This window comes from Bidens hawaiensis, unplaced genomic scaffold (genome assembly GCF_021521415.1).
Source record: "Bidens hawaiensis isolate Kalapana, Puna unplaced genomic scaffold, B.hawaiensis_p1.1 tig00027084_1, whole genome shotgun sequence".
NCBI lineage: Eukaryota > Viridiplantae > Streptophyta > Magnoliopsida > Asterales > Asteraceae > Bidens > Bidens hawaiensis.
Window position 1 is genome coordinate 151855 of NW_027494369.1, and position 20668 is coordinate 172522.

A 20668-nucleotide genomic window follows, 5' to 3' on the forward strand; every position below is an offset into this window, starting at 1 on the left:
ACACAATTTACAATCGCTTTCATCATCATCATCATCATCATCATCATCATCATCTCCTATTCATTTTCCTTGAATTGTAATCGTATCATTAAATTAGTTTTCTTCGTTTGATTCATCAAATGGTGAATCATGTAGTTGATTGTTGGATTTATGTTTAGAAGTTTGTCCTTTGTACACATTAAATCAAATCCTAATAATAAGATTAAAACAAATTTAACTAAATCTAACATTAAGATTTGGAGTTGTATTTAACGAGTTCAAACACATCAAATTGTGTTATTATATGGTATACATATCATGAGTTGCAAGTGATGTTTAGGTAATCTAATACACTTTGAGGTGTTTAAGTGAAAGTTGGAAGTATTGACTCGAGAACAATAAAACACGGTATGCACGCATGTGCTCATAGTGAATTAATCATTAATATAACCCGCTTACAAAATCTTAGAGCTTGCAAAACCTGTACTGTAACGTCATGTTAAAAGAATCACACCTACATTCCATAATTGGATGGCATAACTCAACTTTAGCACAAACCTTTTAGCTAAACGTACTACCTGCTAAAACACTAACGCAAACATGTTTAATAATAACATCACATAGCATGACACATATATATAACACAATTAATGAGCGACATCAATAATTAACACGATAAAGTAAAAGTTATCACATATTACAATTCATACAGGTCCTTAAAAACAATACAATTCATATGGTATAGTTTAGCGGAAAATGTTATATACTAGTGAGTTCACGCGCCGCGTTGCGGCGGGGTTGGCTGCAACTTTTCTGTTTTCTTTTGCTTATGAAGGTTAGCAGCAGTATCTGTGTTGGTTGCACAGGAAGCGGTTAGTGTCTAGACATTTTAGATTATGCCTACGTGGGCTGCATAATTAACATTTGTGCAGTGTAGTTACATAGATATACTTGACCAACATTTAGTGCCTTTATTAGTTATGGCTATAAAAAAATACATGTAGATTGGCTAATACCCAAATTGCCCTTTCTGGTCTTTTGTGGTTTACAAAGTATGTGCAGGGAGTTCTTGTAAAGCATTGTGATTTCATCTTCCATACACGTTAGTCATGCCAAAATTACAGGCTTTTTTGTTTGATGTCTTGGCTTGCGTTGTTCCCAGAAAGATTGTTTAGCCGTGTTTGTCATTGCATTTTTTGTTTCTTTGCTCCCGGATCTGTTATATAATGCGCCCTGGTTGCGGTGCGCCCATATAATGTATATATGTGTGAACCCTCGGATGGGCAAAAGTGAAATTGCATTAATTTTGACGTTATTTTACTGATCTCGTGAAAATAACGTTAAAACTGGCGGAAAGTTAATCAGGCATCTTGTGGTGGCGTTGATAGCCGAAAGACAAGGGTACACGCACCAATCGACCGGTGTCCCGGTGGTTGAGTGTTATGTGCATTATGTCTAAGGCTTGATGCAAAACTACTATCGAGCCGAGGGTCTCACCGGAAGCAGCCTCTCTATTCCTACGGGGTAGAGGTAAGGCTGCCTACATCTTACCTTCCTCAGACCCTACCATAGCTTTGCTATTTGTGGGATTTACTGAGTACGATGATGATGATGATGATGATGATAAGCTAGAAAAGAACCTTAAAGAAACGGGGGCATCTATCAGCCTATCTTAGCATAGCCTATTGTAGAACGGAAATAACCTATTAGATGTAGACTTATGAAAACACATCCAGCGTCGTTAAAGGTTGTGTTCAAGCATCCACATTTTATATCATAGTCCTTAGAAATTTATAAACAAATAGCAAAACAAATTTCACAATCCCCAAACTAAGGTAAAAGAAATTGAATAGTAACCCGTTCATAACCTAAGTCCAAAAACATTCAACGATAACCAAACACCATAAAGATATGCTTTTAAACATACACAATTAAATCATACTAGACATTTAAGAATTCACAAGAAGTAAATAACTGATGAGCCTTAAAACAAACAAAGCAGTATCATGTAAACCTAAAATCCCAAATCAAGAGCACGCTATCGATCAATTAGTAAGAGACGGAAGTAAAAAAAAAAAAAAAATATCAGCATGACTTATGTCGTGTCAGGTGGTCAGCAAGAAGATGAGAGTAAAAAGAAAACAAGGTTTTTGTACTCACTGATTGATGCGTACACAACCTAAACATGTTTTGAAAAGATTTGTGAAAATTAAGTTGTCAGTTGATGGAGTTTGTTGCTTCAATTCTTCTTATGTAAAAACCATGGTTAGGTCGTCAAGCGAAAGTATACATGTGTTTCATTGTCACCATGTTTTCTATTAACCCAGCTAGGTAAAACATATTTACTTTCGCTTGTTTACGCCGGGCAATATGACAACTGAAAGTCTATTTTTTTTCGTTTATCCTCATTAACTTAAGTTGGTGTAGTAGTTTGTCAAAGTAAGTTGCCCTGTACCTGTTGTTTCTTGCAACAACATATTGGATTTAGGATCTGGTATTAGTGGTGGCAGGCTTGTTGATGAGGAAGCTGAGGTGGATTGATTTGTGTCATTGGTAGGCGTTATGGGTGAGCAGAAAACCGAATCGAAATCGAATTAACAGAAAAACTCGAACCGATGCATTGACCGACATTTAATTTTTGTATTTTTGAAAAAACGAATTTTCGGTTTTAGTTCGGTTTTCCATTTTCAAAAAACAAAAAAACCGAATCGAACCGATTGATGGTGACGAAGATTATGAAGATGATGAAGACTTGGACTAAACTTTGAAGATGAACAAGATGATGAATGGAGATTAAGACTAAACTTTTAAAGTTTTTTGATTAAGAACTTTATTGAATTTTAAACTCTACTACTCTAATAACTTTGTATTCGTATCATCGTATGGTTGCATGCAACATGCATCTATTTTTGTTTTTTGTATTCAATATATTTGCAGTGGGAAGATTTTTTAGGTTGACATGTGGGAAGATTTTTTTGGTTGACATGTCCCATGTCCAGAATCATCACTCGACAATCAGTTTTGAGAAAGCCCGCCATTCTCGTTGTAGATCACAACTTTGGTTGTGTGATGTTATTTGTGATGTCTGCATCGAGACAGTATATGCGATATAATGAGTGAGGTTCATGGTTTACTTCATGTCACTGCTTAACATTAGTAATGGAGCAGATGGCATTTGAGAATTCCGATGTTGTCGTTTACGTTGTGACATGCTTAGAGGATTAGTTTGTTGTATATGACAAACGAATGACGTACCGTAAAGCAAGAAACAACACTTTCTACTAAATTATGAAGCAAAAAGTAAAATTCACCCTAAAGTAATAATACGGTCATCCATTATAAATCAACCACAAAAGCACACCAAACAGATATGGATGACAGCTTCTGATAGAAAATACAACTACAATAAAACATATTTTGCCATATCAAATGAGTGTTCTCATGCATTTAATTTAATAGTTACAAAATCAATAGAACAAGAAAGCAAATTAATAAGATGGAAATGCAACCATAAAGATTAATTATTTCACCTTGTGACCTTAAGTTTCCCTCAATATTCATATCAAGTTGTCGCTCTTTTCACCACCAAATGATAAATTCTGCAAGTCTTCCTAACCAAGAAAACAAAAACAAAAACATAATTGTTGTTAATGCCATTTAATAATACATCTAAGTTCAAAGTACAAACCCTAATTTTAAGTCTAGTACCAATAACCATCAATTCACCACCTAAACTTTAAAATCTCCAAATTAAATATTAATCACAGCAGATGAGTATAGAATAACAGAGATAAAAAGTGAACCCGGGCGATTAAGCTTTTGCCAATAACCCCTTGTACAATAACCAATGGCGGTCCTATCTTTGATCTAGTTATTCCTCTGGTCAACATTGCTGGAACAACGATCTGAACGGTGGTGTTCTTTCATAAACGAACAAAGAAAGAAACATATCATCTTGAGATACTTTAGATTAAAACATGTCAAAAGCAAGGTAAAAAAATCTAACCTGTTAGAAGACAGTGGAACAAAGGGTGAGGCACAAGAAACCCGGCAACAACACACAAAAATCCGTTTATAACCACCATCGACACCGTCTGCCATAGGACCGCCGCCGTAAACAATGACCATCAACCACCGTAACCGTCGCCACTGTTTGCCAACACCACTGCCACCAAGAGCCTGGAAATCAAATTGTAGATATATAAATTTATAGAAATACAAAAACAAGTCGTTTTGATAAGCGAGTTTAATGTGGTACCTTAAACAAATTTCACATCGTCATGTTCCATGTTGTTTAAATGAGGGAGGCTCAGTTATAAGGAATACACCATTTTAAGTATCACCAACATGTTTTGCAAGCAATGACTATGAATAAGATGAGAACTCTACAATCAATTAAACGTGTTCGAGTGAGAATAATCAAATGATGAGTGATCTCCTAAGAAGTTTCCATTCAAACAACAAATATTTAATTTCGCCGTTGATAAACCTCCTCGTTAATAAACCATACAATTCAGTTGATCTTTTGGTCAAATGACATGGGAGGTGGTAGGTAGGACTTGAGATTTTATGGTCTTAGAAATGAAACTTTACTCAAAAGTATTTTCTTACATTAATGAGGTTTCTCCTTCATGGCTTTTAAATAAGCCCTAAAAACATCATAATGGACAATGACATTTTGTCTCAGAAAGTATCACTTAATATCAGAGTTGGTTCAAATGTTGTTAAAAACATAAAAACCAAACATATTAATTAGTACTTGAGTTGGAATGTGTTAAATCAATTTACCATGGTATGTATGTAAGCCGCCACTTACAAACAGTTGTACCAAACAAAGACCGTAGTGTCCTACAAACACGCGTAGTCAAAAAGTCAAAACAAATGTTTCATCACCTCTACTCTTTAATCCAACTCACCTTCTTCTACTTTTCCACCTTCACTTGCTTTTTTCCCCCAAATTCATCCAAAACCCCTAAAAAAAGCTATCAAATTTCTTCATAAAAATCAAATCTTTACATTCAAGATTCAATCTTTATCCTATAATCCCAATGCCCATCTTCCATTTGCTCTTAAATTAACACCCTTTTCAATCTTTTCTTGATCTGCAACAATGGGTTGCTGTTTCACCAAGAACAATCACCAAAACCCTAATTCCAATGGCTACAAACCTCAACAACAAATCAATCACCAGCAGCAGCAGCAACACCACCAGCCACGTCAGCAGCCGCCGCCGCCACCTGCCAACCCAACCCCACCACCACCAAACCCTAGACCTGTTCAACCATCAAACCCTAACACCATTTTGGGTAAGCCATTTGAGGACATAAGAAGGTACTACACTCTTGGTAAAGAATTGGGTAGAGGTCAGTTTGGTGTGACTTATCTCTGCACAGAGAATTCAACTGGTCAAACTTATGCCTGCAAGTCAATCTTGAAAAGAAAGCTTGCAAGCAAGAATGATAAAGAGGATATCAAAAGAGAGATTCAAATTATGCAGCATTTGAGTGGTCAGCCAAATATTGTTGAGTTTAAAGGTGCTTATGAAGACAGACAATCTGTTCATCTTGTGATGGAGTTGTGTGCAGGTGGTGAGCTGTTTGATAGGATCATAGCTCAAGGACATTATACCGAGAAAGCTGCAGCCGCCATTTGTAGACAGATTGTTAATGTTGTTCATGTTTGTCATTTTATGGGTGTGATGCATAGAGATTTAAAGCCTGAAAATTTCTTGCTTTCTAGCAAGGATCCGAATTCGATGTTGAAAGCTACCGATTTTGGGTTGTCGGTGTTTATCGAAGAAGGTATAACCGTATAAAGATATGTAGATATAAGTTTATTTATGTTATTGTTTGTTTATATTTAGATTATACAAGTAATTGTGTTTTAGGTACTAGGTAGATTCTGTATGTTCTCGTATGGCGGTTTATATATTGTCCCACATATATTGTCTGCTAGAATTGAAAAATTGGTCAAAATGGCCATTTTGACCAATGAGTTTGACAAAATAGCACTTTAATTTTAAAATTTTCAAATCAAACAAGTGTTTGACGGATATCACTTGACGCAACAACTTTTAATTCTCGTGCAACAGATTTTTATCTGGCGCAGCATGATGTGTCATGTGGAAGCTTCTGGTTGGCTAAAATGATTTCTTAATTAAATAAGAAATATAATATATATTTTCGTAAACGAAAAAAGTTTAGACCATTTTGTCAAATTGGTTATTTCGATGATTTCCTAATTAGAGTTTGGGGTATTTTTGTTGATTGTTGAAGACCTTGAACAAATTAAGTTGCTAAGGGAAGTTCTTTATTTGTAGATAAATTTAATTTCCTTTTTAATTATTACCTGTATCAGTTAGAGGTAGTAACTTGTCCTAAAGTATTAGATTAGGATGTCTTTTTATATAAATAGGGCTTTAGGGTTGTAAATCTATTATGCTAATTATGACAAATTGATTTGGTTTGGACAAATCGGCGGAGTTGATTAACCTCTTGAATGTCAATTAAAGCGTATATTACTTTAGTAGTTAATTTTCATAAGTGTATCATTAATGAAAAAATCTTATTCTCCTGATGTCAATTAAAGCGTATATGATTTTTGGAAATATTTTTCAGGGAAGGTACACCGCGACATAGTTGGTAGTGCATACTATGTTGCTCCGGAAGTACTGAAGCGTAGCTACGGGAAGGAAATAGATATATGGAGTGCAGGTGTAATGTTGTATATTTTATTAAGCGGTGTGCCTCCGTTTTGGGCAGGTAAAATATATATATTACCATTTTTCTTTGTTTTTGTTTCAGTGAATGCTAATTACTTTTCGTTATATGATATGTGTTTGTAGAGACGGAAAAGGGAATATTTGATGCTATATTAGAAGGGGAAATTGACTTTGAAAGTGAACCATGGCCCTCGATATCACGGAGCGCAAAAGATCTTGTTCGTAAAATGTTAACGCAAGATCCAAAAAAGAGATATACTTCCACCCAAGTTCTTGGTATTCGTTATTAGTTTATTTTAATGTGCATTTCTGTAAACGAGTTGCACTTCAACTCACTGCGACCTCACCACATTATCACCCTCCTCACTCACCCACTCATCCTTTAATTTAATTTTTAATACAATAATTATTTATAATTTTAAAACAACTACTTACTAAATAAAATATAAATATAAGATTAATATTAATTAAAACTTTTTAAAACATTACGTAATAAACAATAAGAGAATGGAGAGAATTGTTGTGAAAAAATTATAAGATTAATTGGTTTTGCATTGCTCACGTGCATCTTACACTTGCATGGATTTCTCAACTTTCTTACCGTAATGACTAATACCATCTGCATTTTTTATTCATAGTTGTTTCATTATTATTAATATTATTATTCTTTGTTTATGTAGAGCATCCATGGCTCAGAGAAGGCGGAGAAGCATTAGACAAACCGATAGATAGCGCGGTTCTGTCTAGAATGAAACAATTCAGAGCAATGAATAAGCTCAAGAAACTTGCTTTGAAAGTAAGCTTCAGACTTTTTATGTCTATTTTGTGGGCCCACATTTTGGTCTCCTTGCATCATTCATATGTGACTAACCAGATAATATAGTTAAATTTTTTAACGTGTTATTTGAAAACGTGCTCAGGTTATTGCTGAAGGTATGTCTGAAGAAGAAATTAAAGGTTTGAAAGCAATGTTTGTGAACATGGACACCGATAAGAGCGGTTCAATCACTTACGAGGAATTGAAGACGGGTTTAGCTCGGCTAGGCTCCAAGCTTTCAGAAACAGAAGTTAAACAACTCATGGAAGCCGTGAGTTCTTTATTTATATTTTGTAAGGGTGTGCAAGAGTCAGTTCATGTCGGTCTTGACTCAAACCGAACCAAAAACCGAAAATTCAGTTTTTTCAATTTTTGAAAACCGTTCTGTTTGGGTTTGGTTTTACCATTTGAGCTTGAAATTTTTCGGACGATACAGAAGCTGGCCAAAAGTAATAAATTTGGGTCTAACTGATTTTGTTGATTAAACATTATTTGAATATTATATAATTGGGTTGCGTTAGTTATGAAATTCTTACAAATTACTGTACTTAACATTTAAATTTGAAAATGAAAATTTCATAAATTTGGTTCGGCTTCAATTACATGCAAACTGAAACCGAACTGAAAATTCGGGTTTACGAAACATAAGACCAAACCGTTGTTTTTGTTTGGGTTCGGTTATTTTGGTTTCATGCACACCAGTATAATATAATCTTTATTTATATGTTTGTAAATTTTAGCAACTAACCTTAAGTTAGGTGCAATAGAAACAAATTAACAACTTATTACTGATTTTAGCCTGATTTTGACCGAGTTTACATTAGAGAAATGGTTGATACCATGCAAGTCACATCATTATATTTCATGTGGCAACACGGCACGGCATATACTCTAAACTCTAAATCACACTATAAGACGCCATGTAGAAAGTATGGGTGTAAACTCGAGCTTTGCTCATCAGTAGTTTTTCTGGCTCAAGCTGGGCTTAGGCTCAAGCTCAACATGTTTATTGTTTGTTAATAAATTTATATTATAATTATGCTTTTTATATACACATAATATATGAAACAAAATCATACCAATAGTAGGCTAGTTTAGGCTTGCGAGCTGGCTCAAGCTCAATAAGTGAAGCTTGCGCACGGGCTGGGGTTCGTTTATTAAACAAGCAGCTTATCTTTAGGCTTGAGTTTGCGTAAACTCAGGTCGTTTCAAGCTATTAGCGAGCCGATATCAAGTGGCTCACAAGTGGCTTGGCTTGTTTACACCCAGTCACCCCTAGTAGCAAGTAGCAGCACTTAGAAAAATCAGCTAAAAATGATTTGAGTTAGTAGAATGCCAATTTTACCCTTAGCATTTGTTGCTACAATCAGTAATTAAATGTACGCCATCAGCCGCAATAATATTGTTGTCAAACAAGATAAGTCAATTTAAGATGCGCAGTAAATGCATCTTTGAGTTTTTAGAGTGACAATTTTACGTTACATCTATAGAGGGGAGGAGGGGTAGAGGACGACCGAAATTGACTTGGGATGAGAGGATTAGGCATGATTTGATAGACCTAAATCTCTCCGAGGACATGGTTGAGGATAGGAATTCGTGGAGAAGTAGGATTAAAGCTAAGGATTCCTAGAGAGAATTGAATACCTTAGGGCTTAGACTTAACTTATTTAGGTCACTTACCATAATGGTATTTCCCTTACATATTTTATTATTATTATTATTAGCTTTTATATTGCGGTTAAACTGCGACCTTATTATTAATATTATTATAATTAGTAGTAGTTTTTTTATATAACTGTTAAACTTTTTTTTTTTTTTTTTTTTTTTTTTTTTTTTTCATACACATGTTCTTAGAGCCGAGGGTCTCTCTGGAAGCCACCTCTTTATTCCTTTGGATAGAGGTACGGTGTGCCTACATCCCACCCTCCCCAGACCCTACCTATAGCTCTGCTGTCGGTGGGATTTTACTGGGTATGATTGAATTGAATCTAAGACACCAGTGACTTGAAAAACTAGCATTTACAGTAAACATAATTTCAAAGATGCTTTTAAAGTTATTTTCTATTTTGTAACTTAATTTAAAGTTGGTTGCTAAAATCACGAAAACAAAATTCCTTTTTGTTCAATATTCTCATATGGTTTAGTAATTATTTCTATATTTCAGGCTGACGTGGATGGAAATGGAACAATTGATTACATTGAGTTCATAACCGCTACCATGCACCGCCACAGGCTCGAAAGAGATGAGCATCTATATAAAGCCTTCTGTCATTTTGATACTGATAATAGCGGGTTAGTTCCATTGGACATTACACTTTTAGTCAAGGTCATATACGCTCTTATTAAAGTTCAAATTTGATGGGATTTTTAAAACTTTGAAACCGAATTTGATAATTGGTATCCAGTCTTTCAACAAACAATACAATATAGTTTGTTTTTGTGTTAAATTCAACGTGAAATCCCTATATAATTGGAATTTGCAAAGTCTTAAGTTTGACTTCTAAAGTCAAAGGTCTTTCTTGGATCAAGAGTAGGGGTGCCAAACGGGTTGCATTTGTGGGTTGGCGTGTCCAAACCTACACAAAAGATAAAATCTTGAATATTCCCGTTTCACTTGTATGTTTTTTTTCCGCATATTAGTATATGCAAAATTATATCTTTACAGCAAAAAATGCAAATTTATAACAATTACGTTTTAATTATAAAATCTGGTGTCAATTTCTCTTTTAAGTATTAAATATTGGTGTGCAATACGCAACCAGTATATATACAAGATAAAACACATTTTGAAAAAATAAAATAAAAAACAAATTGTTTAAATTGGTCAACCTGCAAATCCATTGGGTTGACACGAACATGGCCCGTTTAGCTAAACGTGTTTGCAAGATCAACCCGAACTGGTTTCATGCTAAGCCCAAACCTGTGAAATTCGTGTTTTGTTTGTATCGTGTTAGAAATTCACACCGTTGATCCAAGAATAATAAAATCATGTAGTTTATGTGGATTGTGATCTAAACTGGTATGATGATGACAGATTTATCACCATGGATGAGCTAGAAACCGCCATGAAGCAATATGACATGGGTGATGAAGCTACTATCAAGGATATCATTTCTGAAGTGGATACTGATAATGTAATCATCGTTTATATAAGTAGTTTGGAATAATCGGTACTAATAAGTAATAATAATATGATATGATAAATGTTGTTTTTCTTTAACAGGATGGAAGAATCAACTATGAGGAGTTTTGCAACATGATGAGAGGTGGAACCACACATCAAGCCAAACTGTTTTGATGTTTTTATAAATGCCCTTGGTATTTTATGTAGATGAGGCTTTTGTTGTTTTCATTTGGATTAATGAGTTTTGTTTGTATGTTTACTCATAACATATGGTCATAGTTACTGATGATGTATGTTTGTATAACATGATTGTGATATACATCTGGAATGCTTTATAACCTTCGTAACGTGTCAGACCACCGATATTTGTGCTTAATGTACATGCTTCATGTTGTTTTTTACTGAATATACTCCCTCTTCTTACTAAATCAGTCACATCAACCTTTTTTTACCTCTAATCAGAGGGTGCATTCAGTATATAGGGATGGGTATGCTTAGTTTTTAAACAACTGTTAAACCTTCATTTTAAAACTAGCCTGTTGTACACAAACAAGCTTTTTGAGACCGTTGATTTTGTTATCAATTTTACAAAGAGGAACAAATTTTTGGAGATTATAAAATGGTTATAAAAAAAATTAGCTTTTTTTCCACTAAGTGTAAAGATATGGTTTATAACGAATCAAATATGATTTATTGGTTTGTGTTCTAGTATGTGAGGGCTTCATAACAAATCAAATTGCGTCCAAAATGAAAATGAATGAGAGATTGATACTCGAAGTTGTATGTTTAAACCTATTAAAGTTGTTGCATCTTGTTCTTGCATATTTTAACTTAGTTCTTATATTATAGTTTTTCATTTAAACTGTTTTATTTTTAATTTTACCAATTTCTAAGAAAAATCGAGCACCTAATTTTCAGCCAAAATTAATCAAAAACTTCATCCCAAATGATTTCCCACATTTTAAGTACTCAAAGGTCAAAATAAGTTTATACAAGTGTTTTAATGCCATTTCCTAACTTCAGTTTTATTAACCCCAAACTACTTTTTATGGATTAAAGATCTGTGAGGCCCAACCCATTTCATTTTATGGGCCCAACCGATTTCCTTTCCACTCTAAGCCCAAAATATTTTTGGTCTAATTTGACCTAATTATGCTTCTAAATAAGTAAACTGCGTCCCCCCTTTTGACTTTTATATATTTGACTAGGGTATGCTTGGAAAAATTAGTTGATGGATAGTAGTTGTATCTTTTTAGATATATTTAGGTGTTTGACAGAGTAGCAGAAACTTTTAATAAAATGTACAAAATGATCAAAATGAGTAAAACTAAAAAAACATGATATTAAACGTAGTCACACAATGTGTGTGTGTGTGAATTTGGTAATTTTATCATCATATTATTTTTTTTATTGACGCGCCTCTACATGCATAAATAACTAGAAAGAAATATTGTAAACAACTATATAAAGTAATAAATTCTAATTTAAATAATGTATATTATCACTAAATTAGGCCCATAAAACAAAATATAATAACAAAAGTTGTTATGTATAGTACTAAGTAATATATTAGAATAATAATAACTAGTAACTAAGAAATCAAAATTAAAGCCATGGAGTTATCTACACCTCATATTCATACCTTAATTTATGAGACTTCAAAAGGCCAAGAAAAAAACCCAACAAATCGACAAAAAGTAAAAAGGTGAAAAACCGATCAAAGGACGGCGACTGGCACTAGGTTAAAAGAAAAAAAAACACAAAATATTAACTCTAAATTTGAGCTTTTAATTAGCTCATTTAAATTTTAAAAGGATATAAGAATAAAGTTGTGGATGAGTCCGGTGAATTTTGATGAGAAAAAAAGTTATATATATCTTGAAAGATTATTTAAGTAATTTTAAAGACTAAAAGGTCGTAGTTTTTTAAACGCTACCAGTAGGAGTCTAGTTTCAAGCATTTTCTCCTAACTTAAAAACTTTAAGCTCCTTCAACCAAACAATAATTTTTATCGAGCATGAGTTTTTTTTTTTTTTTTAAATATTTGAAGCTAGAAGCTCCTAAAAGTCCCTACCAAACATACCCTTAGACTTAATTGCGCGTTTGGTCCTTCCGCTTTTCTAATATTGCACCATTGATCCTCAACATTTAATTATCATACACTTGATCCGACGGTTAGTGACACGTTACAAGTTTACAATTTTGTAACCTATAAAAAAATGCAAAATTTCACGCCATTAAATCATAATATAAAAATTGATATGAAAGTAAAGTGTTTTACATAAAGTTTTAAATAACTTTAATAAAACACTAATTGAATGTATTGTGTGAAACATTTGAGAAAGATGGCTTCTCTAAATGATTTTTATTTATATATTTTTTCAATCCAAACCTTATGTTACCCATAAGTTCATATTGTTTACAACGTTAATCTTTAATATAAATAGTTAATGATAACACATTTAAATATTAATATAAAATTCATTTTGCTTTTTTGCCATCATTATACATAAAGTATAACCTAAATTATAAATCTGTTAGGACCACTTGTTGCTTCTTGTTTGACACTAATTGGATTATTATAAAACCATTTGTGGGTACCTGTTAATTATGGGATCCTATGGCACATGGTGGGACCTAAATTAATATCAATGCTTACAAACAATTAAGGAGATTTCAAGTTTAGAACCCCACTAGGTGGCAGTGGTGTAGAAAGGTAACCAATCTATTTAACATCAAGCCACTCACAATTATTGAATTAGCCTAATAAAGGTGCCGTTTTCGTTCCAAAGTTGCGGAATGGGGTTCTCGCATCCTGTTTTCGTTCCAAGTTGCGGAATGGGGTTCTCGCATCCTCGACTCCTCTCCCACTCCTTTGTGTCCACTCTAATTCGGGAGAATACCCTCGTACGTTGTTGCTTTCTTCTACTCCGTCCACCCTTAGGATATCAATTCGGAGCATGTCTAGTTGATGCTTGTGTTGAAGGTGTGTTGCCATATGCACTATTTACTTGTACCATACAAATCAGCTAAGCAAATAAAGTTGTAAATTAGAGGGTTCAGAAAGATTTAACATTTAGACCAAGTGCGGTGGATGCCACCCACCATCATGTCACAAAGGTAGGGTGCCACACCGTTACGACCCAAGGGAAGGGGACGGCATTAACACCAGTCCAATGGCGCCCGACATCACCACCATCTTCAATTTTGAACCATAGTGATTGGCCCATCCAAATTATATTAGCTATGATTGCAAAATGATTATAACTTGGTCACTAACTCTCTTTCATTACACATGGTTTAGGGTTTAATTTGTTAATGCCCCACTTTGATAGTATTTTACTATTTTTGGTATGGTTTTAGAGAGGCAAGAAAATACACCTTCATCATTTGACTAGGATATATTTGTTTTTATGTTATTAACTACATCCATTATGGTCCTCACAGGTTGCTTGAATGGATCTTTCTTCCTCACTAGAGCTATGCATTATCATGACAAGTGGCCATCACCATGAACACATAAACAAAGAAAGTATGTGATTAAACAACCATCTATGCATGCTTCATACATACTCAACACCACCATCATCCATCCACCCATACTCTACATTCATTCATTCACTTTCCTTAAAACATATGAAACTGAAAAGATATAAAAAAACATGCCCTACATCTACACATTTGAAGCCATCATGATGCTCACACCATCATGCATCATCATCATCTTCTTATTCTCCACATCATTACCAAAGCACAAACTAAAGAAGCCTTTTCTTCAATGGTGTTTGTTTGCAACATTGCACTGCTTTCTAATCTCACCTTTAGTGCCAGTGAGTGGATTGTTCTCAGTCAGAATGGTGATGGCTCTTCCAAAATGCTTAAAGAAATAATCTTGGCTCTTTGCCATTTTCTTCACATAAGGTTTAGTTCTCTTGTCATTTGCCAATTGGTGGTCCACAAGCAACAAGCCCTTGTTGTCCAATATGTTTCTGTAATAATTGTTGTCGAGTTTCATAGGGGTACCACGGTCATTTCGCACGTACTGTACGGCCTTCGGGTCTGGGATTGCGTCCGGGCACTTGTGGAGCATGTGCTCAACATGACCCGGGTCAAGAACAGGGTCCACTTCCGGATATAGACGATGCACCAACTTCACACAATGTGTTCTACCCACACTGTGAGAACCTATTTCAAGAAAACCACTATTAAACTTGACTTTTTTTGGATTAGTAGCTGGTATAAGATTTAGTGTACTTTTGAAATCTTAGATGCTAATCTTATGATTTTTTTTATATAATTTCTATTGATTAGCATCTTATGATTTTTTTTTATATAATTTCTATGATTTTTTTATATAATTTCTATTGAGTTCGCTACCCCTACAAGCGAACTCATGCAAGTTGTACAATATATTTTGGAGTTTGATTTTTGGACGTTTTTAAAAGTTCTTGTACCTTGGTTCGCTATACCTACAAGCGAGCTCACGTAGGTTCTGACAATATTTTTTGAAGCTCGTTGATATGGCAAGCAAACTCCGCAGATTTTTTAAACCAAATCTAACACGTCCCTTGTAGGTATTCAAAACTCTATGGAGTTCGCTTGCAGGGGTAGCAAATTGCGTACAAGAACTTCCAAAATATATATTTTTAATGAAAAAGTCCCCGATTTTATAATTTGTTTTAGGCCTCTTATATAGAAGATTGAGACGGTGTGAATATTGTACATATATATATATACCTAGTAAAGCAACAACACCAGGGGTGTCAATGCCAATGCTATTGAACCTCTCAAGAACAACAGACATGCTTTCATTGTGATCTGGAAGATATTGCTCCAAAATATCAGCTCTGCTCTTCCTACCATCCCTTCTCCCTGTTTTTAGAGGTATGTGTGGCCCACCAAGCTGCCATAAATCAAATTAACAACACAAATTTCACATATAAATGACAAAAACTAAAACAAAGTTCAATCTTTATTTCATAAATTACAAGTATTTGTATGATTTTTTATGTAGATTTGCCACTTTTTCTAACCTTCTAGACCACAACTTTCTTGTAGGAATAGACACAATGAGAGTACAACTCACTAATGCTTAACATATGATGTTAATCAAAGAATCCAAAATCAAGATTTCTTTATTAGATAAAGGTACAACTTAAAACTAAAATTAAAACATATATATGATCATGTTCATAATCATAGGAGAATCCAAATCAAGATTTCTTAACTAATTAGTGACATAGAGGATGTCACGTGAAAAAACTTGTAGTAAATAGTAATATCCAAAAATAGTAAAGCACCGACAAGAATGCATAAAGATATGTACAACTTTTTACATAGTTATACAGATGGCTCGCTCATAAGATATGTGAAAAATGTTATACTCACCCGTATGAAAATAAATTAATGATTTATACGAGCTATTTTACTAGACGTTTAAGGCAGTCTGCAAAATTTATACGGTCTTTAAAAAAGAATACGATTGCATAGCTGACAATATGACATATGTGACAGTGGTGTGTTATACAGAAGCTATTCGCCCGTATAACTTTATGCTAAAACATCAGTAAAGTGGTCGAATTTACCGCAACGATTCCGTCCCTTCCAGAAAGTACAAGTATATCTGCACAAGATACAACTCCTGGACACTCCCTCTCAACAGCTTCCTTGATTGTCTCAAGATACCTAAAGTTTCTAAGTCCAAAGCTCCTATCTGTCTCTTTCTCAGACAGTGTCCTCCTTGTTGAGTCCAAAAGCAGTGAAGCATCACATGACTGCAGTAAACACAAGTGTTGTAAACTTGTCACACAATAATATTAACAAGATAATAATAATAATAATGTCTTGTACCTCAACAGCACAGTCATGGAAGATGTTTCTGAGCCAAGAGAAAGCAGTGTTCTTGTGGCGTTTGTAAAGAAGCATGACTTGTTCTTTAATGATGTCTTCGGCTTGGGGGCATGAATCTTTGTAGAAGTTAAGGATGAGGCCAGGGTCTGACTCGGTGTCGGCAAGTGAAGAAGCAATGGCTGAGAGGGAGAAGAGAGTGAAGAAGATGAGATATTTGAGAGCCATTTTTGCTCTCTGTTGTGTGACAATGGTGGAAATTAAGTGTGGTGGTGAGCTTCTTTTATAATCAAGGGTGCAACAATGACGAGATAATTGCTCAAAATTAAAATTATTCACAAGTGGTGCCATCAAGTTATTTACCCCACAAAAGTACAAAGTAATTAATAAGCTACCTTTGGTTAAATAGTTACTTTCTAAAAAGTTAAAAAAAGTAAAAGAAGTATTAATTTGGATATAACTATATTTTTATTTGCGCGTTTCAAATTAAATGCATTACATATCTCGCTATAAAACTTGAAAAGCCAAAAAGTAAATATATCAAACTAATAGTTATCTTCAAAATTTACCGATTTATAAATATTTATGCAAGTTTCATTCTACACTTCTAATGTTCCTATCAGTGATTGTTTTGTAGCATTTTCCTAATTATGTGTCCCGCATCTAATATTTATAAACATTGTTAAAATATTTAGGATATGTACAAAAGGTAAACCAAATAATTTATTCTTTTGAATGACTGGTAATGTATTCTGATTAAATTAATAAATAACACGTACCGGGATTCCTCAAGGCTTGACTTTCTTGAAGTCATTTATTGCTTACCTATACACGTTGATTTTAAGGTCGCGGTGATCTAACTCTCATTATCTGACAACATGCGAATCTCTCCCTATAAATAACTTATTTCTTTTGAAAGTTATTAGAATTTCCTGTGTTAAAAAAGGAAGTATAAATCATCTAAAAATACATCTACATGTGTCAAATGACATTTATCCCGATGATATATCGTTGGACGTTGTTATAAGAAGCTCCATCTCATGGAGGTCTAGTGTTTGAGTCCCGTTGTAAACAAAGGAGTGAAATTAGACGCAGAATGTACTATATATTAGATAGTTTTTTAAAACCAAATTTTATTTAAAAAAAAAAAAAACCTTTCAAAATGCTAGAAACTACCAAATAGCATTAAACACTTAAATACCAGTTATGACAACTGGACAAGTAAACTAAACGTTACATACAAAAGCATTATACGAACCTATACAATGTCCATATGTTTGGATTCAGTCTAAAAAAATTACTTTAGACTTGTAAATACGATCTGTTAATCAGACTCCACAGCAAGCCATTAGGCATACCAATCTCAAATGCCCAAGTTCGGGTCTTAGACGAAATTTCGGACGTTCGTATTAGTTTAATGCTTTTTATATTTGCACCCAGAAGAAAACACCAAAGGGAAAACCCATGGCCACCAGTCGTGTTAATAAGATGTTTTGCTTTAAGTTTTGAGGCTGGGCTAAAGTGGGTGCTGGACCAGGTGAACCGGCAGACACTAGACCACCGACGATTTTAAATGGAAGTTGAGGCCCACCTTTAATGTTTTCTATATTTAGGTGTGGGTCCCAACATAACATTGACGTCTTTATCTTTTTCCTATTTGCTTCTTTTATTTATAATTTATAAATATATAAGTGAAGTGAGGTGACATTCTAACCCTCACGTTAATCACCTGGTCCCACCGTCACTTTGTTCAACTAATCTTTTAATCAGCAAACGTCGCGGTCACGAGTCACGACTTATGGACTGCAACATGTTGCAATAATTTTGTTGATATTCAAGATTTCTTGATATATATATAATAGGATAATTTTATAAAATAGTTATCAAGTTTTAAAGTGATTCAATCAAGTCAATTAAGTTTAAACGATATTTTAATTAAATTATTAAACTTTATATTTTATTTAAAATTATAAGTTTTAATATGTTTTTTTTAACATTTTTTTTTTCAAAATGAAATCTTTTTATCTTTTCTTTTTATGTTGACGTGGAATGATGACGTAAATTCTATTTTTTATTCTTAAATTTAATATAACTAATGTTCTTTTTATTATTTAAATACAACCACATATATTGCAAATCCTAACCTTGACATTGTGACACGGTCGGGAAAGAGAATGAAACCTTTTTTTTATAAGAATATGAATACTTTTCTTTTCATAACAAGTTTTGTGCGCTTAATAATAATGGATGAGTGTAGAACTCCACAATTAATCAAAAGTTAACTGCTTTGTATCAATAGAAAAAAAATCTTATCCCATACCCCACCTAAGAATTGAATTAAGTTCTCGTTCCGTCACTATATTGCATAGAGCTATAACTATCTTACTATTTTAGATTTATTCGTATATGATTAAAAGCCATGTATAAGTTATTTTATGGTCTAAAACAAAATGAAAATTTTCATATGGTTATAAATACCCATTATATATTATATATTAGTCTTTTTCTTTAAGTTATCATTTTCTATATATAAATCTAATTGTGTCTCTTTATATAATAGAAATAATTAATATGATCTCCATATTTTTTCTTACATCTCTTTCTCACATATTTGGCGATTAGCAGTGAGGAGCCACATTGTGGCCACCGGGTTCGGCCGAACCCGATCTTTTTTTGGTTTATATATAACCTATAGTGTCGAACCAACGAGCGAACCCGTTCATTTTCGGCGAGTGAACCCAGTGTCATTTAAAAATATATATATATGAGAGATTTCAATTAAGAACCCCTTTGAGTTTTAAGAACTCGAAAGAATTCAGTGTAACGATTACAGAATTTTTTTCGAATTTTTTTTGCACATGCGTAATATATGTAAGTTACATAAACGTAAAAAAATTACAGAATTTTTTACGCACCGAGTCGACTTTTTACACATGTGTAACGGATGTAAAAATTAGTGTAACCACTTACATATTTATTATCTCTCCTACTTTGACTTTTTTGCCAGATTTAATCTCAACCACATATTCCAATCCATTTAATTAAATGTGTGGCCTAGAAGTGAATTCTTAAGTTCTTAAAACTCAACATGGTTCTCAAAATATCCCTCCCCTATATATATATATATATATTCGAACCCATTAGTTATGAAAATTTTAGTTAAAAATTCTTTTAGTAATGAATATGTATATATATTTTTTTGTAAAATATGAAAACTTTAAAAATTACTAACAGACATTATAAATAAGCCAATAGTAACCCATATATATATACATACATACATATATATATATATATATATATATATTATAAAAAGGGTCAAAATTATTCGTAGAATTATTCAATAAGCCAAGCCCAATTAACAGTTTTAAAGATAATACCTAAGTGAAAATTAAATAAAAGAACAAAAATAACATCCATCGCCTCAGCTACCGATAAATTGTGTTTCTATAGAACAGACGACCATCGCCTCATCGCCTTCGTCAGTTCACCTCAAGGCTTTAGCCATTGTCTTACCTACTGGACATCAACCAGACGAAAACAACGACGGTCGACCGACTCTTTCATTATTTGCTTCAAGACTTCAATCGATCCAGACCTCATGATGGATCTATTCTTGATTTTGCGTAATCAGATGGGTGACGAGTATGTGGATGCTTGCATTTGCTCTATTAAAAATGAGTTTTTTTTAAAGTCACGATTGAAGATGTTACGAATCATTTTCAAAACACGAAAATACGCAGGGAACAATTATAATATGTATTTTTTTTATTAAATATGGCTTTGTATTTTAATGAATGTTGATGATTTACATTTATTATTATCATGATGTTGCAGTTTATTTATCTCGCCGAATGATCGACCCGACCCATTTGAGCCTAAAAAAGTTTGAAGCCGGAAAAAAACTGAGCACCGAAAAATGCCGAACCCATAGAAAAAGTTTTCTGGCTCCGCCACTGGCCATTAGGCTTTTTTTTTGGAACGACCAACTAAGTAACGCCGGGTACTCCGTACGCGGCCCCCAATGGCTAAAGGTAGCCCGAGCTGGCCACGAGTACGGACGGACGGAGCCCCTAGCGTTCCAACTATTGAGGGATTCCCCGGATAAAACCCGACCCTCACGCCCGCCAAACGGCATGACAGCGAGGAGCCGGTAAAACCAGATGAGATCAGGACTCGA

General features: G+C 33.8%; 2 protein-coding genes across 2 annotated transcripts; one reads left to right on the forward strand and one right to left on the reverse strand.

The window, feature by feature from the left end:
- The first annotated feature begins 5000 nt into the window (after nt 1–5000).
- Nucleotides 5001–10934, forward strand: LOC143574690 (calcium-dependent protein kinase 2-like). The gene is made up of 8 exons (XM_077059253.1): nt 5001–5780; nt 6597–6740; nt 6824–6976; nt 7381–7496; nt 7621–7788; nt 9682–9809; nt 10552–10651; nt 10741–10934. The coding sequence occupies exons 1-8, from the start codon at nt 5090–5092 to the stop codon at nt 10813–10815; spliced, it is 1575 nt and encodes a 524-aa protein (XP_076915368.1). The 5' UTR covers nt 5001–5089; the 3' UTR covers nt 10816–10934.
- A 3475-nt stretch (nt 10935–14409) lies between these two features.
- LOC143574691 (peroxidase 42-like) lies at nt 14410–16747 on the reverse strand. The gene is made up of 4 exons (XM_077059254.1): nt 16492–16747; nt 16227–16415; nt 15379–15544; nt 14410–14826 (listed from the first exon to the last, which is right to left on the reverse strand). Exons 1-4 carry the CDS (start codon nt 16714–16716, stop codon nt 14417–14419), a joined length of 990 nt encoding a protein of 329 aa, XP_076915369.1. The 5' UTR covers nt 16717–16747; the 3' UTR covers nt 14410–14416.
- Nucleotides 16748–20668: the final 3921 nt, after the last annotated feature.